The sequence below is a fragment of the Engraulis encrasicolus genome, chromosome 18 (genome assembly GCF_034702125.1).
Source record: "Engraulis encrasicolus isolate BLACKSEA-1 chromosome 18, IST_EnEncr_1.0, whole genome shotgun sequence".
NCBI lineage: Eukaryota > Metazoa > Chordata > Actinopteri > Clupeiformes > Engraulidae > Engraulis > Engraulis encrasicolus.
Genome location: NC_085874.1, coordinates 49,645,371 through 49,667,870, shown reverse-complemented (window position 1 = coordinate 49,667,870; position 22,500 = coordinate 49,645,371). Strand labels below are relative to the sequence as shown.

Sequence of the window (22,500 nt, the reverse complement as noted above, 5' to 3'; positions counted from 1 at the left end):
ACTCAACCCAACCCAACGCAACCCAACGCAAGACGCTTCTGCTCCCTCTACTCAAAAGACCAGCCAGCTACTACTGCAACCCCCCCCAGCTTCCAGCCCCACCCCACGCAACCCCTTTCTTTACCCCTTCTCCCTTCCTCTCACACACTCCTGTGGGTCACACCTGTCTGTGTGTGTGTGTGTGTGTGTGTGTGTGTGTGTGTGTGTGTGTGTGTGTGTGTGTGTGTGTGTGTGTGTGTGTGTGTGTGTGAGTGTGTGAGTGTGTGTGTGTGTGTGTGTGTGTGTGTGTTCCTAAACGCCTCCAGTACCTTACTGCTGCCCCTGCTTCCCTGCTCCTACCCCCCCCACCCCCCCAGCTCTGTCTGCCTCCTCAGTCAAATCTCGCTCACCTCACCCCCACCCCACCCCACCCCCGCATTCTCCCCTCCGCCGCTGACGTTTACTGTGTATTTGTATTAGACACACCACCACCACCCCACCCCCCGTCAGGTCGAGCTTCTTCCTGGGAGAAATCTTAATAACCATTTAGGCTTTTGGCATATTCCCAGTACATCCAGTAGAGCTGTGGTAACGAGACGTTTATTAGTGGGTTATACTTAGGATCCCACGCGCCCTTGTTATTAATAGGTGCTCTTGTCCCGCACAAAATCTTTGTAAACCCCTTTCCCTTTGTTTCTGCACTCTATTATGGGTCCCGTGTTGACTTGGCTACCCTTCCTATTTAATTACCTTTTTCAAGTGTAATTTAATATGAATTCAAGTATTTGTTTTGTGGTAGTTTGGCGTGGAGCTTTTGGAGAGATTTTCCTTCCTCCTCCAAAGTCTTTTGTGCAAATCTCTTGTAGCCTGCAGATTAGCCACAAACAAATGACTTAGCCAATGCATTTTTAAATGAGCTTAATAGTACGACACAAAAGCCCTAAATTGTGGGGAAAAAAATGCCTGTCATCCGTTTCTACCCCTTGAAGTACTCCTTTTGTGATATGATGATGAAGTCTTTTTTATATACGCTGCAGCATACAAATGTAAAGTGCTTTGAAATATTTAAGTGAGAAAAGAATCCCTGATGTACACAGGAAAAAAGAAAGAAAAGAAAAATGATAGAAGCCCTTCTTGGTGCCCCGAGAGAAGCATGCGCATCTCCTTACCACTCCCCCATCCTAACGCCTCGCTCTGATTGGCCAGCCTCAGAGTGGAGACCCCACCCGCAACCCCATGCCATGTCCCTTATGACATCACACCATCCAAGTGTGTATGTTAACATGCGTGAGTGTGTGTGTGTGTGTGTATGTGAGAGAGGGAGAGAGAGAGTATGCAGCTTGGATTGGGGGTGGCAGGCTTATCTGTGTATCTGCCACCTCTGTCCCCCATTACATGTATACAGCATCCATATCACTTTTTCTTACAACCCCCCCTCCTCCCCTCCTCCTCCTGCCATATCTCCTCACCCCCTCAACCCTTCTTTTTAAATACCTCTTCAACCACTCGTCCATACGTCCGTCCGTCCATCCTGGTCGTGGCGCGAGTTCAGGATGAAGATGAGGAGGAGGAGGAACCGCCTCGTGGTGATGATGATGTCGCTGCTGCCGCCGCCACCGCTGTAGTGGCCGATGCCCCAAAGCCACCAGAGGTCCGTCAGGCCTCCTCCTACTACAGCCTACACTACCCACAATGCCTTACTGTATTGACATACAGTACTACATGTCTGAACCGAAACAGGAAGCAGGAAGTGTGCTTCTATGGAAACGGCTTTGTAGAGATGGTTGATGGGATGCTCGTATTCATCTCCTAGTTTGGTCTCTGACGTTTTTTTTGTGCAACATGCTGACAGAATTTTAGGTTTCAGGCATTCACACAGTTTCCTGCAACCTTGTTTTAGTAATGCCTAGAAAAGGCGTCTAAACTAACTAACTAAAATATTTAATTGCGAAAGCTTCATTGTGCAAAGTTTCAATAAGGGTGTTTTCTACAACTTTCTTAGACACTACATTTTATCGTAACAATGTAGTTAGTAGTTAGTTAAGTTTAATTGTGCACATTTAAGTGTATTGCACGTGCAATGCACCCTCTAATGAAATTAACATCTGTCAGTCTGACCACTCATTGTCCACAAGCCATTTCCCTGGAAGTACACTCTATTAGGCTAATAATACACTGTGTTGTACTGTACTGTATTTGTATGAGTTTTGCTCTCTTTGATGAGAGCTTGGTTCCTCTCCCATCTAATTTAACCTATCCTCTCCACACCTCCCCATATTCCCCCTCGACACCCCCCCCAAACGACTGGTGAGCAGGAGGCTACAGATGACTCGGATGGCACCTTGAGAAAGGTTAACGCGCGCTGCCGATCCTCCGTTTATGTCGCTTGTTTGTTAATTAGTGATGGTCCATGGCTTTTTATTTTTTTTTGGTGTAGTGTTTTTTTTTTCCTGTAATTTCGTCGTTTTTTTGTAGAGCCGTGTGGGGGTCTCATGTCTTGTCAGTGTTCTTTTTGTGTTGTGCGTTCCTTTGTTTGTGGGGGGGGGTTCCATTTTTTAATGGAAATTAATTTGTGTGATGTGGAATATTGTTCGTGTTGATCTCATTTTGAATGTGTGATACCGCTTTCTTTTAATGACATTTTTTTTTTTTTACTTCCATGATTATTATAATTTCACATGATCTGAAACAAGGGACGCAATGCACAGGTGACAAAACACCGAATCATCCAATCAATGCATTTGCATAACAGACTTCTTCAGCAAAACCGGCCAATGAAATGCGATCTTATATCATGGGTGTTTGGTGTTTGGGGTCATTTGGGCCAATGGGCGTCCGTCTACGGTATTCGATCGACTGAAATCCTATGGTGCTTGTGTCCCTCATTTCATTAACTGCTGTTTTTTTCCCTCCTTAGTAGTTTGGCTCTGTCATCACCTGTTAGTGTTTCGTTGTCCTCCTTTTTCACCGTTCTCACGTTTTGCACACATCTCTTTTCTTTTCCCCCATCTTTTTTTTGTTTTCTTTTTGTTTGAACCTCCACAGAGCAAGTTGAGAGTGAAGGGGGAGAATATATATGTCAGACATAGCAATCTAATGTTGGAGGTTGGTATGGCTCGCTGCCTAAAAGGCTAAAAGCAAGAGATGAACCTCTTGATGACCCGACCCGATCCGATCCGTCTCCTTTGGCTACTATCCTGGGCTGCCTTCTGCCTCTCACTGTCAAGGCTCTGTGTGTGATTGCATGCCTTTCCAGAGTGTGTGCGTGTGCGTGTGCGTGTGTGACTGCATGCCTCTTCAGAGTCTGTGTGTGTGTGCGGGTGGGTGCTTGTGTGTGTGTGTGTGTGTGTGTGTGTGTGTGTGTGTGTGTGTGTGTGTGTGTGTGTGTGTGTGTGTGTGTGTGTGTGTGTGTGTGTGTGTGTGTGTGTGTGTGTGTGTGTGTGTGTGCACTAAATTTGCATGATCTGAATTTTGTTTGGGATGCCCGTGTGTGGAGCGGGGCAAAGCATGATAGGAAAGTGGCCAACGTTGTCACTTTTCACCCTGCAGTTGTTGGGATGGGTGTGCACACGGTTGGGTTTATTATCGGTTTATTCATTAATACAAATATATTAAATCATTTAACAGTACTAATACCATTTTCCATAACCAGACAGGGACTTTTTTTCTGCTTTTGGTTGCCATGGTGATTTTAATTTTGTTCCGTGTTTAACTCTCGTACTTGTTTGTTTGTGTGTTATGTAACAGACTAAACTCTCACCCAGATGATGTTGTTGTTGTTGTGATGTCATTGAGAGGGTTGAAAGGCGTGAAGCTCTCAGAGTGGCTCTGTAGAAACTCGTAGTCATGGACATCCACACATTGTACATCCGCATAGACTCATGGAGTCATGCTACATGCTACATGCTACAGTGATCCATTGACTTTCACTAGCTTAGCGACATACTCCCTCTTTTAACTTGCCTTAAAGCAAGACAACGGCTTACATGAAAAACCTTTATAAACCCCAGCCAACGATTTTAACTGTATTAAGCCCTAAAATAGTGGCATACCCCTTTAGGCCCATAACCATAACCCGGGAGGCTGATTACAGACAAGATGCAGCGGTGTCATCATCTGTAAACAGATTTATGTGATGATGTGATGTTGTGGCTGATGCTGATGCTGATGCTTTTCAAATGGTTGTAAACTGTGGCGAGCTCTCAGTTCGATTCTCAGTCAGATTCATTCGCAGTACATAATAAATGTGAATAACTTATACACATTATAAGGGCCCATGTTTCTCATGGCTCTGAACAATACGATCACGGATGTATTACAAACCTGTTAATACACGGTCATACATCACATATGTATGTCACACTATGGCTCCATTTTTGTCCATTTCTGGATCTAAGACCTGGCAGGATTTTGCCATAGGAGCAGTGTGCAGTGTCGCCTGTGGAGACATTCTCCACTCCCGCCAAGTAACTCTGACTTGAACTGCTAGCTAAATGCGCTCTTTTCCTAAAGCCCACATGTTATGTTATTTCCCAACATTTCCACAAATACTCTCCCATTGTTACACACTTCAAACAGCATCACCACAAGTTTTCCCACATTGGCTTTGTTTAGCACTTCTGCGGGGATCCAGTAGCCACACACATACACACACACACACACACACACACACACACACACACACACACACACACACACACACACACACACACACACACACACACCCCTGAGACAAGTCATGACCACTGCAAAACTACCATGAGCAGAGCCTTTCGCACTGACAGCTTCACGGCTTTGATGTGTTGGGTTTGGGGGCAAGGTTTGGGTTTGGGAGTTACTGTAGCAAGCACTGTCAAGACAGCTTACCATACGTTCCTTGACCCCTCAGTCTCAAGGCCAGCTCCACCAACCACATCTCCTCCACTCTGCTGCAGGGGCGTAGGCAGAAATAATAAAACAGGTGGGCCCAGAAAAAATCGGACGGGCCCAACCCGAAAGCGTGTAGGTAGATATAATACCGCGCTCAAAAATGATACTTTGAAATTGAAATCGTAGAAATCACAGAAGATGATCCAGACTTTTGACTTTGACTTGAATTATTATGTATTGCTCAGTGCTATGCCATTAATTATAGTTCAATGAGGCAGCAGCGCCTATGAGACGCTAGCTCAAACGCTGGAGTAAATGTAAATTTGGAAAGCGCTGGGGACAAATTCCCTGTGGCTTATATATGTATTTTATTTGATATTTGTTTAAAAAGTGTTGGGGGATACTGTAAGGCAGTGGTTCCCAAACTTTTTTCCCTGCGCACCCCTTTTCACATTTCAATGTGGTTCGCGCACCCCCTAAGTGAATGTTGCACAGCCGCACATTTTGGGCAATCCTCATTTCCAATTGACCTGACATTTTTTTCTGCCATCATTACAATGAAACTTGTTGCATGACAAGTCTGGGAGTTGTAAATTACACTTCAGATGGATACTTCCAGCATTAACTATGTAATGTTCATTAATTCTGTATAAAAACACACATCTTAGCCATTGCTCTGTTCAGCCCTTGTGGCAGGCCGCGCACCCCCAGGATTCCTCGCACCCCAGTTTGGGAAACCCTGCTGTAAGGTAATCTCAGAAGTGGTGTGGACATGCCCCCACCACTCGCCCCATAAACTGCATCCACGGGTAGCTAGCGTCCCTCGTAGGGGCCCCATAAACTGCATCCACGGGTAGCTAGCTTCCCTCGTAGGGGTTGTGTCTGGACCTGTAGGGATGTTTCTAGCTGAGCTGCGCGCATCGTGACTTTAATTCCCATGACGGGAGGGAGGCAGGTTTAGGGCCAAAACATACCAAGGCGGAACGGTCACGGGACGAACGCGGTCTTTCTGCTTAGTTTTGGCCGGCGTGTTTTTCTCTGCCTTTCACACTGACAGCGTCGGCGTGCGCGGCCAGTCCTATTCAAAACCCTCCCACTAGCCAAAGCTAGTATGCTACTTTGCCATTCATTTGAATGAGACACCGCCGGTCGCCGGCGTGAAAAATACGCTCGAGTTCTATTTTCCAAATGCAGTAAGGACAGATATGTTTCAGTGTATTTTCACCTCCGCCGGTAAAGACGCGGCCGTTCCGCGACGCTTTACTGCCCTGGTGTGTAAGACCCCTTACAGTATGCCGTGGGTCTCTTATCTCTATTGCAGGCAGGGCTTTGAACCGTTATTTTTTTCCAAACGTTCCGTTCCGAACAGAAACGGAATTATAACGTTTCCGGTTCTGAGTTCCACCAATAAATTGACGTTCCCGAACCGGTTAGAACCAAAAAATATTGTTCCCGGAACGGTTAATTTCGTTCCTGTCAGCTGATTACTCCCCATAGGCCTAACTGACGTTAACCAAGAAAGACGGAAGTGCAAATGAGTCAGCCTACATTCAAAACTGTTTATTCAAGCAGATGAAAAGAATATCCTCCAGAATTTTGTCATTCAGGGATGACCTAAGCGGAGAAGCAGAGAATAAATCTCAATGATGAAAATGTGCGCTCCACGCTGACTTGGGTCACGGGGAGCACTATGATGGACATTGTGAGTTTGTGCATATTTGAAGCGGCCATGGATGCCCAATAACGCCGAACATTGTCGGTGCGCTTTACACGCGCTTCCCTGCAATGTCTTACAATGATGCAATGCAAACTCTGTCCTTTTGTATGACAGTGGTTTCTCTTAATTAAGATGTGGAGTGAAGACTTTGTAATCTACAGCTCTCTCTCCATTCAGTCAGAGAATGTCTGATATCACACAGGACGTGAACCTCAGCCGTCATGGTAACGTGCGCAGGAAAATAATTACTTTTTTTTTTTAGTTTGAGGAACGGTATTAACCGGTATTAACCGGTTACCATTATTTTTAAATAAGTGTTCCCGTTCCAGAACATAAAAAATAATAACGTTTCCGGTTTCGTTTCTGTTCCCTGTAAAATACAAAAAGTTCCTGGTTTTCGTTTTCGTTCCTTGAACCGGTTCGAAGCCCTGATTGCAGGTGAAAATAATTCATCGAAATCATTTAATTTTTTATCAAAATAATTTTATTATACGGTACACAGAATTCAGTTGTTTAAATGTCTATGAATAATCATGTCGAATAAGACAAAATGAACAAATGACAAAAGAAACTTAAAACTTTAAAAACTTACGGATCTTCAGTGTTTATTTAAAAGAAATTCGGTCCAAGCACTCGTTTCTCAGTATGTTGGAGGAGATGTTTTTGGTGGATGTTGCCCTTTTTAACTGTATTAAGCCCCAAAATAGTGGCAGTGGAGACAGAGTAGCCTCTGCTTTATAGGTGCCTGCCTGCCTTGGTTAGGACAGCCTGACTTGACTTTATGGACCTGAAGCCCTGGTGGGAAGAGAGATAATTGGGGTGCACATCAACCTCAGGAATCGTCTGAAAGTGTCGAGTCGGACATACTTTTACACAGTGCACTGCACACAGTATAGTTACGACCTTGTAATGAGCTTTTTATTGGGAGTGAGTGAGCGAGAGAGAGAAACTCTCCTATGGTATGTTGGCCGCTTTGGCACGGTTGGACGTTATTGCACAGTCTAGATGCAGGCCGTAGTCTGGTGCAGTGTTTCTCAACCGGTGTGCCGGGGCACCCTGGGATGCCACAGGCCCCCCTCAGGGGTGCCACGGAAGCGTGGCTGATAAATAAATTACGTAATATAATACATATTTGTCTAAATTGATAAGGTAATGTTAGTCAGTGGAATCTTTCATCTGCCATTTACGCACAATTATCAAATAAAGTAAATATAGGTCGCCCCAGTCAGCTGCAACTTCGAACGTAGGTCGTGTGACGTCTCCAAATGTGTTACTTTTCTAAGCTTGTGTGGTATCGGATGCGATGCCATGTTATGGCTTGTTGGTTTGGGGTGCCTTGAAATTTTTCATGAATTGAAAGGGTGCCTCGCCTAAAAAAAGGTTGAGAAACACTGGTCTGGTGAACTCCACAGAGGTCCCAGCACTGACTTGTTTTTTTTTCAGCCCTGGTTGTGACCAGAGGTGCCCAAATGTTCTTAAATCTAGGACAAATCCTCTAAATTTGCAGCAGTGGGAGGGTCAGTTCCTCTGGTCATGTGTGGTGGTGGTGGTAGGCCAACATGGCAACGCGTGGCGCTGGCTGTGCATCCTGGTTATTGTTGTGGTTATCGCGACATCCCTGGTCCTGACGGCGTTTATAAGCGTGATGCTCCACGCAGTATTGCATTGAACTGGTGACTCAGTAGTGGGAGCTCTCAGTTGTTTTTTAATGGGATCACAGACACACACACACACACACACACACACACACACACACACACGCACACGCACATGAAAGAGGTGAGTCAGTCAGAGGTGGGCCTATGTGGCTTTAAAGGGGACGCCAGGCCTGTAAAGGGATTACACCGGCGTTGTGAGTGTGCTCAATTATTTCAATCACACACACACACACACACACACACACACACACACACACACACACACACACACACACTGTTTCACCTCCGCAGTGTTGACTCGCTACCCCATAGTGTGATTACATGGACCAGCGAGAATGTGCACATCTGGCTGACTTGCTCCATGGTGCACATGCAGTAGGAAGGACGCTCCTGTTTTACTGCCTATGGTTATTGCACCACCTGCTGGCCTGAAATGGAATTCGTTGTTTATGTTTTATTTTTTTGCCAGTCCTGTGGAGATTCCCCATCACCCAGGTCATGCCGCTCAATACATGTCACATGGGCAGGTCGAGTTTTTTTTTTTTTTCTTTACAAAGTATACATCAGGTTTTTTTATTTTTCAAAACATTTCGTATTCATCAAATCACATAACTGTCTGTGGAGTTATTTTTGTATGAATATCCTCCTGGGGCTCTTCAGACCAGAAGTGAAGGCGAAACTTTGGCTAGGCTGTGTTTTGCGTTTCTTCTCTCTTTTTTGTTGCCTCCTCCCACCAGGGCTGTCCCAATGGCATGGCATAGAAACGTAAACAGATAGCAAGACAGGCTTGGCTACATCTTTATATCGGGAGCGTACCTATGTTCCCCGGATCCTATGTTCCCCAGATCCTATGTTCCCCGGATCCTATGTTCCCCGGATCCTATGTTCCCCTGTCTTTGTATGGGAACGGGGAACATAGGACCCTTTTTTCTAAAAAAAAAAAAAAAAAGGGTTCCATGTTCCCCGCATTGTATGTTTCCAAGTTTTCAAATTGTGCCCTTCTCAAAACCATCCCTAAACCTAACCTGTCAGTAATGCAATGTTTCTGAGTTTTCAATTTGTGCCCTGACCAAAACTATCCCTAAACCTAACCTGCCACAGTTGCAACAGCAACCTGCACTTTGCCATGTGGCAGCAGTCTACTTTGAAGCAGTGGAGAACATAGAACCCTTTTTTGAAAAAAAGAGCCCTATGTTCTCTGGTAGAGGGGAACATAGGACCTGGGGAACATAGGGATGACCCCTTTACATCTGATGGTGCTAATGACATGGGATTTTATTTGGGTGGTTTGGGATTGTACTGCCATGTGTTGCAAACTAATGCACTTGTTGGTGTGTGTGTGTGTGTGTGTCTTGTGTGTTTTTTTATGTCTATCCCTTCCACTCCCCCTGCCCCCTTCCTCCATCCCCTGCCCCAAACCCACAATACCCCCCCCCCCCCTCCCTTCCCTTCCCTTCCGCTCCCTTAAACCCCTACCCACCCAACTCCCTCGGATCCTGCTTTCGGATATGGGGCTTCCTCCCTATTTTATTTTACTTCATTTTATTTTCCTTGTTGGTGTTTTTTTTTGTCTGCTGGGGCTTGCCCGTCCTGTCCTGTCCTGTCCGGTGCGACCTTGCTGTGCGGTGCGGTGCGGCCCGGCCCGGCCCTCGTAGGACCTGGATAAGACCCAGGAGGGTGTGTTGAAGCACCAGGCTAGCATTAGCGAGCTAAAGCGCAGCTTTATGGAGTCCTCCCCCGAGCCGCGGCCCAGTCAGTGGGAAAAGCGGCTCACCAGCAGCCCCGCCACCAGCCTGCGCCTGCAGGCCCAAGGGGTACGTCCCTCCCTCTGCGCCCGCTGCGCCCTCACCTCACCTCACCCTTTCACCTTTGACCTTTGGAACTCTCACCTGACCTCTCACTTGTTTGACCCCCTGTGACCTTCCCGGGCTTTTCCTTTTTGGTCGTCTACCTGTCTGGCTTTACCACTGGCTACCTGTCCTGCCTACTCTCCTACCTGCCTACCTGTTCTGCTGCACCTGTGTACCTGTGTACCCTACCACCACCACCGCCACCTGTGTTTCCACAATCTACCCCTCCTGCCTACCTACCCTTCCTCCCTGCCCTGCCCTGCCCTGCCCTGCCCTGCCCTGCCCTGCCCTGCCCTGCCCTGCCCTGCCCTTGGCCCTTGCAATACCAAGCTGAATGCAAAAAAGCGAATCTTAGCTAGCATTTTTTTTTTTCTATTTTCATGGGAAAAAAGCACCCAATATCTATAAAACTTTTGAACTAGAAAATGTCATCTATGACTTGTTTTGAAGAATCTGTCATTGGAACAAGTAACATTTTTATCAGAATTTTTGCTTATTTTAGACAAGTTTTTTTGCTTTTGATAATGTTAAAAAAAAAACACATCAGGAAAATGGCGGAGCTGGCAAAGTTGGCACCGGCTCTGTCCACCTGGTTACCTTCGTGCCCACCTACACGATCTTCCCTACCTTCCTTCCCATCCTGCCAAGCAAACCTGCTCACCTGTCCCATTCTATGGCCCCATGTTGTTTTCTTTTTTTTTTAATTTAACCTTTATTTAGCCAGGAAAATAAACCCGTTGAGATTACAAATCTCTTTTACAAGGGTGTCCTGGCCAAGTGGCGGCACAAGTTACACAATTAAATACCCAGTTGCATTAAAAATACAAATCAAATGACACAATTAAAATCAATTAAAACAGTTACAGGCAAGTGAATCTGTCTCCAGTGATCTCATCTTGGAGTTAAAATCGGTCAATGGAATCAAATGTGTTAACTTCAAGTCCTTTTGCAAGTTGTTCCATGAGGCAGGTGCAGAAAACACAAAGGCCCTTTTCCCCTGCTCTGTACGAAAGCAAGGGACAGAAAGTAACAAATGGCCTTTGGAGCGCAGGCCATACGATTCAATGTTCCTCACAATGTCCTCTCCCCTTGCTTCTGTCTCGTCTTAGTTGTCCTGCGCCCCCTTCTCTACTCCTCCACTCCCTCCCTGCCTGCCTCCCCTCAGTTCTGGGCCCTAGGCTTGGTTGGCTCCAAAATGCACAGCCTAGGGCGTTTAACCCTCTGAGGGGTACCGCAACACATAATGTGAATAGAATTTGAGCAAAATCTTGAGTTCTTACTATGAAGACGTCACAACCACTCCGCTGGCTTTCCCCATCAGCGTCAGAGATGGTTGCGCGCCCCAATGCCCCACCCCACCCCGCATCACAGCTCTAGCAGAACTCGTTTGAGTGTATGGCGCTGTAATTGGATTTAGAGATTGGTTTTGCAGCCTTAATCCCAGCTGTCACATGATCACCAGCACACTGGCCTCTCTGCAACGGCCAAAAGGGCTGTACTACTTCCCTCTAGGCCAATGACAGGGTTGTACCGTCCTCTCTCGGCCAATGGCAGGGCTGTTTTCAGATATATCGGCCAATGGCAAGGCCTTCTCTCAAATCTCTCAGCCAATGGCATGGCTGCTTTCTGATTTCTCTGCCAATGGCAGGGGCTGCGTTGGGATCACTGTAACTTTCCATGCATGCAAACACTGCTCCTTATGCTGCTACTGTACTGTACTCCGCTTGCTGCTGTGTATGTGTGTGTGTGATTTGAATATGTTTCTCAATGTGCAGTGTGTTTTCCTCAAAATGGTCACCTGGGCTCTCTATGATTCTCTTTCCAAAACCTGTATGATTTGTCACTGTTATGTCTTCCATTCACAACCTTGTGTTTTCTTTTTCCTTTGCCATTTGTTTCTGTGACTGGTTGCCTGCTGTTCAATAAGCGCCTGCCTGTGCTGTAAACTGGCTGCTATGTAATGCGGCTGTTCTGCTCTTCTCTTGACTGTTTTCATCTCACTGTTGGGTTTCAAAGGTTGCCACTGCATTCGCTTTTTGTGGTGGTGGTGGGTTTTTTTCCCCTGTTTTTTTCTGTACTTTTCAGGTTCCTTCTATTCCAGTTACTGTATGTTGTGTTTTGTCGCTGTGCTTTACATTATTTAACCCATTGTGTCCTGGAAACACATATATGCTACATTCAGATTATTGAGATTTTAGCTGTTTTGTTAAAAATGTGGGTAAGTTAGAGCTGAATGAACACATTCTAAGGCGAAACGAGGGTCCTAGCTTTTAAATGCTACTCATTTTATATTTGAATGTGCCTCGGAGGCTGAAATACTTAGGATTTAATAGGCAGAGGGCACCCTTTCCCAAAAAGGGCTTAGGACAAAAATGGGTTAAACGTCTGTGATGCTCACACACTCTTCTCTGTTCTGGCAACGCAGCCACGTGTCCATTTGCAGGTGTGCAGGTGTTGGGTGCTTTGCCAAAACTATTTCCAGCCCACAGCCCATGTGGTCCGTCTTGATATACAACTTTGCACGCTCTCGGTCTCTCTCGCTGTCTCTCTCGCTGTCTCTCTCTCTCTCTCTCTCTCTCTCTCTCTCTCTCTCTCTCTCTCTCTCTCCTGTTTTCCAGCTGCTTTTGTCACACTGTGTGATGTGCTATCTGATCATCTCCAATGGGTCTTCCCTGAGACTGTGCAGTGCATGTGTGTCAGTGCATGTGTGACGCACACTTTTTCAGTTTTTTTTTTTTTTTTTGTCCCTAAATGAAACTCTTTTCGCTGCTCATGTTCTTGTGTAATTTTGAATGAGCACTCACAAAGATACATGCACACTTTGTGATGGCCCTGCATGCATCTTTCTAGACTTTCCTCTTCATTCTCGTAGTACTGTCTTTTCCAACTCGACCTGTCTCTCTCTTCTCTTTCTCACTAGGGTTTTGTCTTGTCAAGCATTTAGTCATCTCATCTCCCGTTTCTGCACCTTGTAGTATTTGAACTTTTCGTAGTGTACTTGTGCCAATGTTGCCACATGGAAAATGTTAAACTGGGCTTTTTGGGAGGAAATTATTAGGGCTGGGCAATATGACGATGTTATCGTGCTATACAAGTGTATATCGTGACCTTTCTCCTATATCGTTTATATCGTGATATTCAATTGTATAAAATTACTATAATTTAATTACACTTCATGTTGTCACAATACACACTATACGTTGAAAGCGAAAGTGAAAGTGAAAGCCCATTGGGAAACTCCAACTCCCATTGTCATTGTGACACAGCACTCCACAGCACACAAGTGAACACTGCACACTGCACACAACGAAATTGCATTTATGCCTCACCCGTGCAAGGGGGCAGCCCTCAGTGGCGACCCATGGGGAGCAGTGCGGTGGGACGGTACCATGCTCAGGGTACCTCAGTCATGGAGGAGGATGGGGGAGAGCACTAGTTGATTACTCCCCCCACCAACCTGGCGGGTCGGGAGTCGAACCGGCAACCTCTGGGAACCTACGTTAATGTAACTGTAAAAATAAGAATAAAAAGATCCATCTTAAAGAAAGGTTGTTTTGCGACATGAAAAAATAAAGAGCAAATAAAGAGAATAACTGAAAACGTATGCAATTGTGCTATATCGTGATATATATTGTTATCGTGATATAAAGTAATCTTTATCGTGATATTGTTTTTTTCCCATATCGCCCAGCCCTAGAAATTATCGTACACGAACTAAATGGTTGTTTCAATTCTTCAACAATTCTTCAATTCTTCAACTTAAAGAACTGAATGAAAACTCTGACCTTGTCGTACATCGTTTTTGATCGTTCAGACAAAATTAGGGTGCAAATACTGTAATTATCATTCATCTGGCAACACTGACATGTGCTGTTTTTTCCACACAAAGACCTGTCTCTTTTTTTCACTCTATTGTCTTTCTTCTCCTTCCCTCTCTCTAGGTTGTGTCTCGTCAAGCATTTAGTCATCTCTTATCTCTGTCTCTTATCACTGCCTCTGTACCTTGTAGTGATCTTCTCATGTCCTCTTCTGTTTCCTGTCTCCTGTCTCCTGTGGCGTGGTGTTCCACCTGGCGTTGTAGAGTTTAGAAGAGGAGCTTACCTCTCTCTTTATGAGCAAGGCCACCTTCTCTCTGGGCCTGCTGTCGTCCTGCAACGCCACACTCGGCACAGCAGAGGGCGCCGTCATCTCGCTGCCCATTGGCCAGCGCTTTGACGAGGTGCTTTCTTCTACATAGGACCCTCTCTCTCTCTCTCTCTCTCTCTCTCTCTCTCTCTCTCTCTCTCTCTCTCTCTCTCTATTGGGTCCCTCTTGAACAGCTTTTCCTCTTTCTTTCGCTCTCTTTCCTCTTTCTTTCGCTCTCTTTCCTTCCTTCTTTTCATATATTTTTCTTTATTTTGACCTCTTGCTTTCACTTTCTTTTGCAGTTTTACTTTTGTTTTTTCTTTTATACTTTTTCTATTTCGCTCTTTCGTTCTCTCATTTTCCCTTTCTGTCTTTTTTTCTCTCACTCTCTCTCGCGTGTGTTTTTCTTTTTACCATGCAACAACTAATGACCTTCAACTTTCTTTTACGGTTTTGTTTTTCTCTCTTTCTTTTACTTTTTCTATTTCGCTCTTTCGTTCTCTCATTTTCCCTCTCTGTCTTTTTCTCTCTCTCGCTCGCGTGTGTTTTTTCATTTTACCATGAAACAACTAATGGCCTCACTCACCCACTCACTGGCTGCCCTGCTCTGCTCTGCTTCCATGATCCATCCATATACATAAAAACTGAACGCTCAGGTTTATGTCCAGTCTAGGCCACCGTACTGTCACTGCAGGTTTATGTCCAGTCTAGGCCACCGTACTTTCATTGTATAGGCACTTTGATGAAAAATGGGCTACAATCCACAAAACCGCTGTCGATAGAAAGATTCGGCCTGTTAGACGTTACTACCTTTCATCAAACCAATGGGAACTAATTTGCAGGAGAAATTGTATTGGCTAACTCCAGTGATGAGCAGACTGTGTTGGGTCACCCCCTGCAAATTAAGTTCACGTCAACCACAGTCAATAGAGTTTAGCTGCGGGTGAGACCTTTGCCTAAAACTAGACTTTTTTTCTTTGCCCATTAAATGAAGGAATTTTAAATGAACATGGGTGACCGTCTTGGCATGTTATTTTTAAAATAAACAAAACATGAGCTGAGGGCACCATCTCTGCAAAGAACACGTACCAGGTAGCATTCGAATTAGACTTTATGCTGTTAAACCTTTTATTGTACTAACATGACCTGGATGAGAATCCTGCCAGAAATGTAAACTATATAAAATAAACTCGAATCTGCGACTAATGTAAACAATGTTACGACTCTGGAAACAAATATGCTGTCACATAGCTGGCTGCAGCCTTAGAGAGGAGGAGAGCATGTGTTGACCCCTTTGCACAGCGCCGTAAACATTTAGTCTGTAGTCTGTGTAGTCCGCGCCATCATTAGGCATAGACGTGAATAAGACTGGCCATAAACTATCAACACGCAAATATTTGGATGTACATCATCATCACGCTCATTCCACTGCTGTGGCTGGATGCTGGGTGCTTGTTTGCTTCTCTGCTGCTGGTTGAAGTGTATCACGGGGTGGGTGCATCTGTACGCCGGGTCTTATGGGGGGTGCTGTGACAGTGAGGGGGGGGAGGGGAGCAGTGGAGGCATGGAGGACGACGCTTATCCCTCCATCCTCTCTTCCTCTCCTCTTCCTCCTCCTCCTCTTTCTTAAGACTCAGCGGGTGCGCATCCACGGTGGTATGGCAACATGACTACCCCGCTCCTCCTCCTCTCCTCCTCTCCTCCTGTCCTCCTTCCTTCTCTCCGTCTCTCTTCCTTTCTTCTCGCCCTTATTAACCCCGACCAGCATCGTCTCCCCCGCCGTGCGTTCGTACGCGCGTCCGTTCCCCAGCCTCATAGGCCACGGTTTCCATGGCTACCTCTGTATGTTCCACAGACTCCTCCGCCGCGAATGGAGACCTTCCGGCCTGCTGCGGAGGATCGAGACGTCAGCAAGGTGGTCTCCAGCCGCTCGACCTCCGACCCCCCCCACCTGACCATGACCTTTGACCTCGTGACCCCTGACCCTTAACCCTTTCATCCCCACAGACGTCACTACTCTCGCTCTCACTCTCACTCTTAAGTTATCGCTTAACATGACATCTCTCTTTCTCCATTTCAGTTGTCATCTTTCCTCTCCCATCAGAACGGCATCCATCCATCCATCCATCCATCTCTCTCTCATCTCCATGTCTTAATGGTCATCTCTTTCATTCTCTCTCTCTCTCTCTCTCTCTCTCTCTCTCTCTCTCTCTCTCTCTCTCTCTCTCTCTCTCTCTCTCTCTCTCTCTCTCTGCCTTCCATTCTCTCCATCATGGAACGAGTTGACTTGCACGCACAGTCATCATCCGCCACGACGCCATTTTGTTATGTCTCTTTGTGTCTTCACATGTTGTTGTTTATTTTGGCTTGTTGGTTTTGCGTTAACGTGTGAGTGTAAACAAAATGTTGTTTTCTTCTGTTGGTGCCTGTTGTTGCTCCTTTTCGTGTGTTTTTCTTCAGTTGTGCGGTTGTGTCATCTTTTATGTTCTGTTTTTCTTTGTCTCTTTCTGTTCCTGTCTCTCCCCCCCCACCCCCCACCTCCTCTCCCTGCCCCTCCTCCTCCACCTCCTCGGGATCGATCCAACCCCTTGTCCTTCCGTCTTGTGACGATGTGACACGCATTTCCGACGATGCACCACAGAGCGTTGACGTCGACAAGCACAGCAAGCCCGAGCCGGCGGCCACCCCTGTCTCCACAGTCACCGCGGCGTCCCCAGCCGCCCAGCCGGTGGTGGAGATCGAGGAGACGGTTATAGTGGAGGAGGTCAGGAAGACCCCCAAGCCAAACGCAGAAGAAGAAGAAGAAGCAGCAGCAGCAGCGGAGGCCAAAGTCAATGGAGGCGGCCCGCAAGAGCTCCCCCCGGTGGTGGTGCTGGTGGAGGGCAAGAAGGCAGGCGTCACGGTGTGCGTGTCCTCGGACAGCGAGAGCGAAGAGGAGGCCGAGTACCACCCGCAGGTGACCAGCGTCTCAGTGGAGAGGATCAAGGAGGAGCCGGAGGAGGAGGAGGAGGAGGAGCCGAAAGAGGCCGCGTCCGCGCCGCAGCCTGAGCCAATGGCAGAGCCCCAACCCGAACCCGAGCCTAGTCCCGCTTCCGTCACTGCCGCTCAGCCAATAGAGGAGGTGGAGGAAGCCAAAGAAGCCGCCGAGGTGGAGGAAGCCGGCCCCGCGCAGGAAGCCGGCCCCGTGGAGGAGGCTGTGTCAGCCACCGCGCCTGAGGAGGCTACCAACGGCAACGGTTACCCGGCAACGGAAGCGCAAGGCACGGTCTCTGTGGAGGAGGAGGAGGACGAGGAAGAGGAGCCGCGCATGAACGGAGACGCGTCCCACCTGGACACAGACCACCTCCCCCAGGTTATTTGTTGCTCTGAGGTAAATCTTAGGGGGGGTTTTCGGCGTTCTTAACCTCCTCTTCTCCGCCAAACCCCTCCTTCCTTCTCACCCACACTCCACGCAACTCCCCTGCCCCTCCCCTGCCCCTCCTCTTCTGCTAGCTCGTCCGCCCGCCCGTCTGCCCGCCATCCCTCTTCTCCCGGAAGCTTCAAAGCTTGGGCTGTCCTGGGCTGGGCTGGCTGGCTGCCAAGCACTCCACCTCAACAAGCATCCTCTATTACGCCAGTCTTGTTCCTTCTCTTCCTCATCCTCATCCCTTTCTTCCTTCATCCTGAGTGTTTACACACACACACACACACACACACACACACACACACACACACACACACACACACACACACACACACACACACACACACACATAAACACAAACAGCACAAGACGCTACCACCAGACGCCATCTTCCAGACATGTCTGCCCACTTCTCTTCTTCCAGGCATGTCTGCTCTGCCCACTTCTCTTCTTCCACATTTTCATGGCTCTTTGGAGTACCTTTTTGGGCCTGTCTATTTCACAGCAGTTGAAGTGCTGCTAGTGCTCTGGTTTTTGGGTGGAAGGTGTTGAAAGATATTTTTTTTTCCTTTCTTCCATTCCTGAAAAGTAGCTGCTGTTAAGTTTAATTAGGGCTCCTGCTACCACTGCTCTGGTCTCGTTTTAGAGGACTTTTCCTGGCTAAACGTTATAAAGACTAAACTCTACAAGAAAGTACAGTAAAAACTTAGGGTACTGTAAAGATGTGATGCAGGAAGAATCTTCAGTTTTCTACTTCTACTTCCTGCTACTGCCTATCCGCTGCTGCTGGTTGTTGCCGTGGTTTCGGGCTCCATCACTCCCCAATTGAAGTAGCCCTAGCCTGCCGGCTTCGTCCAATCAACACCGAGCCTGTTGTTGGCTCCTCAAGCCCATTCGCCCTTCAGCCATTCGACCTTGCTGCTTATTAAGCCTCTACTGTGCGCCCTGTACTGTACGGCCTCCCCCCACCCCCCACCACCCCCCCGTCCTCATCTCATCTCTTCATCATGTTGCCATCGGTGCTTTTCCAGCCTTCGTTTCTTTTTTCATTTCTTCTCATTTTTTTCGTTCCATTTTTATATATATATATATATATTGCTGTGCGCTGGTGTATTCTCTCCTCATGCATACATACATACATACCCTACATGCCATGCAAGCACCACAGCACACATTGTATTAATGCCCACACAACACGCACTCTGGTGGTGGTCATGTAGAACACAAAGTGTGTGTGTGTGTGTGTGTGTGTGTGTGTGTGTGTGTGTGTGTGTGTGTGTGTGTGTGTGTGTGTGTGTGTGTGTGTGTGTGTGTGTGTGTGTGTGTGTGTGTGTGTGTGTGTGTGTGTGTGTGTGTTGGGCTGGCACCTGTTCCTCGTGTCCCGTTTCTTACATCGCCTTCCCTTGGCATTAGGTGTTGCATGGAGATTTAAAAAATGTGCATGTTTCGTGTTTGTCGTGTGTGTTTGTGTGTGTGTGTGTGTGTGTTCAGCTTGTGGTACTGCTGTGGTGATAAATCAGTGCTTGTCGTCTGTGTGTGTGTGTGTTCAGTGTCAGTGTCTCCACCTCGTGGCAATGCTGTGCTGCTAAATGCTGTGGTGTTAGTCGTTTATGTGGTAGCAATTGTGGTGCTGGGGGTTATTATGCATTCATCTGCTTTCGAAGTTTTGGGGACAGTCCTAAGTTTCTCGAGCATGTTTTTTGTTTACTTTTAATGGCTCCGTACATGACAAAAGTCCCCAATTACTTTCTCTTCCATTGCTATGCATGCATCGTGCTCTATTGTGTTGTCGTGTTTGTGGTGCTTGGTGCATACCTGCAAACTCGTCACCTTTTGGTGACAGTCACCTTTTTCCCGGCCAATTAGGTCATTCACGTGAATAGAAATAGAACCCCCGCTCTACTCTGTCACCGTATTTTCTTTGACGAGTTTGCAGGTCTGTTGGTGGCGGCTGTAAAGACGAGGGGAACAAGAAACAAACAAACAAACAAACAAAAAGCGTATTGTTTTGCATAATTCTTAAATGCCGCAAAAGCTTTGTTTTATCTCTTAATCTTTTTCTTTACAGCTCAATAGCTTTTTTTTTTTTTTTTTTTTTTTTTGCATGTGTGTGTCTGCATGTACCGTACACTGTTGTGTGAATACCAAAGACCCATTCCTGGTAGCGCAGTGTGTTTTTATTATTTGCTTGCTCCATTTTGTGTTTGTTTTGTGTGTGTGTTTTCATTTCATATCAGCTATGCATGGCATGATCATAGAATGGCACCTGGTGTGGCTCCGGTAGCTAGCCTGGTCTCCTTCCATCCTGCAGCACGTGCGTGCGTGCGTGTGTGTGTTTGCGCCTATCTGTGTGTGTGCGTGTGCGTGTGCGTGTGCGTGTGTGTGTGTGTGTGTGTGTGTTTTTTCCCCTCTTGTATCATCACGACCTTGACTCTCCTCTGTTTCTCTGACCAGCCCCCCGTGGTGAAGACGGAGATGGTGACCATCTCGGACACGTTTGCGGCCCAGAAGACCGAGATCGCCACCAAGGAGGTGCCCATCGTGCACACCGAGACCAAGACCATCACCTACGAAGCAGCGCAGGTCAGTGGCTGTAGTTCACCAAGACTACGTTGCAGTAATCATTTTAATATCGGCAGACAAGCAACTCAGATGGTGAGCACTGCAGATTTTATTGTTAACGGCCGGAGAAGTTACTGCGTGGAGACAGGAAGTATTCCACCCAGCAAGTTCTGAAGATAAAAGAGATACAAGAGGCAACCCTATTTAACCATTTCCCAGTGGTGGACAAAGTAAAAGTAAAAGTACTTTTGTGGTGTAATTACGACAGTAGCACATGATAGTACATAGCTGTTACACCATTTCTTCCATTGTATCTACCTAATGAGATAATCTGTGTTATTACTGAAAAACAATAAAAACCTAACAAGGACCCACCACAAACTCAATCCAACCTGTGCTGAATCATCTTATCGTAAGACAAGTACATTGGTCTACTTTTTACTCATATAAGTTACCTGTGTTGGAAGAAAACTGTGTTTCTTTTTTTTTTAACTTTTACTTTTACTTTGTCCACCACTGCCATTTCCCTCCCCCACAGTCCATGTCGTCAGCTTCTTCTGTGCACGTGGGGGCCCGCATGGCCAGAGTGCCCACTGTCCATTGTTTTGTTGTCCAGCGTATGCGATTTCATATTTCGTTGTTCAGCAGCCTTGTGACCATAACCAAGTAGATGCACATGTTTCCAATAATATTGAGTGTCCCGTGACCCACCTTACACACAAGACTATGTCACTATATGGGGACTTCCACAGCCAAATCATGAGAATAAAATGAGAATATAATATAAGAATAGTAGAAAATTAAGAAAACTAAAATGAAACTAAAAAAATCTCCACAACGTCTTATATGCAGACTCATGCAGATACCTTCGAGGTAGCACAGGTGGGTGCCTATAGTTCACTAAGACTACGAGGCAGCACAGGTGGGTGCCTATAGTTCACTAAGACTACGAGGCAGCACAGATTTTCTAAGACTATGTCTTATATGCAGACTCATACAGATACCTACGAGGCAGCACAGGTGGGTGGCAATAGTTCACTAAGACTACGTTTTATATGCAGAGTGCAGACTTGGGCAGATACCTTCGAGGCAGCACAGGTTAGTGCCTATAGTTCACTAAGGCTTCGTTTTAGACCAAGACCATCACCTATGAAGGTAGCACAGTTTAGTGCAGAGGTGCCCAACCTTTTTTTAACCGAGATCTACTTTTGAAGTTGATGGTCTGCCGTGATCTACCAAGTCAAATTTAAGGATGTCGGTGTGAAAATTTAAGATCACCATTTATTAATCACCATTATTATGAACAAAATGTTTTTAGTAGGCTACTATGGCCGTATCTTTTCAGTGTATTTTTAAAGTGTGTTGAATAGCCTATGTTTACAAAGCAATTGCAGCACTGATAGTATGCAGAGATAATTTCAGTCATACACAAGTCATAAACAACTGAAACAATTTCAAAATGATACATAGCCTATTTGGTATATAAAATGCATATGTAGGCACAAAGGCCCTATTTCTAAAATATGATGAAGCATCATGCCTTCAGTGGTACAAATTAAAAAGGGCTCAGAAATTCACCATTTGTTATGGGTAAATAGTAGGCTAGTTAAGTTCACTTTACTATGAGAGAGAGAGAGAGAGAGAGAGAGAGAGAGAGAGAGAGAGAGAGAGAGAGAGAGAGAGAGAGAGAGAGAGAGATGAGAGAACTCATTGGATTGGTTAACACCCCTGTTAAGAATGACTTCTTCTATGAAGGTTTTTTTTTCCAGCTCTCTGGGACAGTAGCACAGCAAAGGCTTTCTATTGTGAGTTTGTCCAATCGTTTTGTCCACAACTGGAGCAAGAAACAGCACAAATTGAAGTGAATTCCATACATGTCAGCAACTAACATTTCCCTTACACGCGGCACGCGATGTAAACGCAGTTAGCGATGATGCATGCGACTAGCGATTTGGACGAAGATTCTCGCACATCGCCGCGTCATAACGCATCGTTGCGCACATGTTCTGTTACTGATCCGATGTTACATGTGTGCACACATGAATCAACTGCAATACCTTGACGGTCACTTCCTAATGCTTTCCCCTCATTCTGTGTTACCGTGGGACTAATTATCTAACCAATACAGTACCAGCAGCTTGCTACATAGCCTACTTTTGAAAGACAATATTTTCCCCGTCACATTACATGTCTCGCGATCGACTGCCACTCCCCTCGAGATCGACTGGTAGCTCGCGATCGACTGGTTGGGCACCCCTGGTTTAGTGCCTATAGTTCACTAAGGCTTCGTTTTAGACCAAGACCATCACCTATGAAGGTAGCACAGTTTAGTGCCTA

The 22,500-nt window shown here is 46.3% G+C and overlaps 1 protein-coding gene across 8 annotated transcripts in view; it reads left to right on the top strand.

Annotated features, from left to right (window-relative positions):
- Positions 1-22,500, top strand: part of epb41l2 (erythrocyte membrane protein band 4.1 like 2) — a 188,033-nt gene that overhangs the window by 147,870 nt on the left and 17,663 nt on the right. For 4 of the 8 annotated variants that reach the window (XM_063223779.1, XM_063223781.1, XM_063223776.1 and 1 more), the window contains exons 13-19: positions 1,532-1,630; positions 2,295-2,330; positions 3,025-3,084; positions 9,879-10,037; positions 16,054-16,113; positions 16,840-17,568; positions 20,056-20,184. In XM_063223779.1, coding sequence (XP_063079849.1) covers positions 1,532-1,630; positions 2,295-2,330; positions 3,025-3,084; positions 9,879-10,037; positions 16,054-16,113; positions 16,840-17,568; positions 20,056-20,184 — 1,272 coding nt within the window. The remainder of the gene's footprint in view (positions 1-1,531; positions 1,631-2,294; positions 2,331-3,024; positions 3,085-9,878; positions 10,038-16,053; positions 16,114-16,839; positions 17,569-20,055; positions 20,185-22,500) is intronic. The other 4 variants (XM_063223780.1, XM_063223782.1, XM_063223784.1 and 1 more) reach the window with 4 other exon arrangements.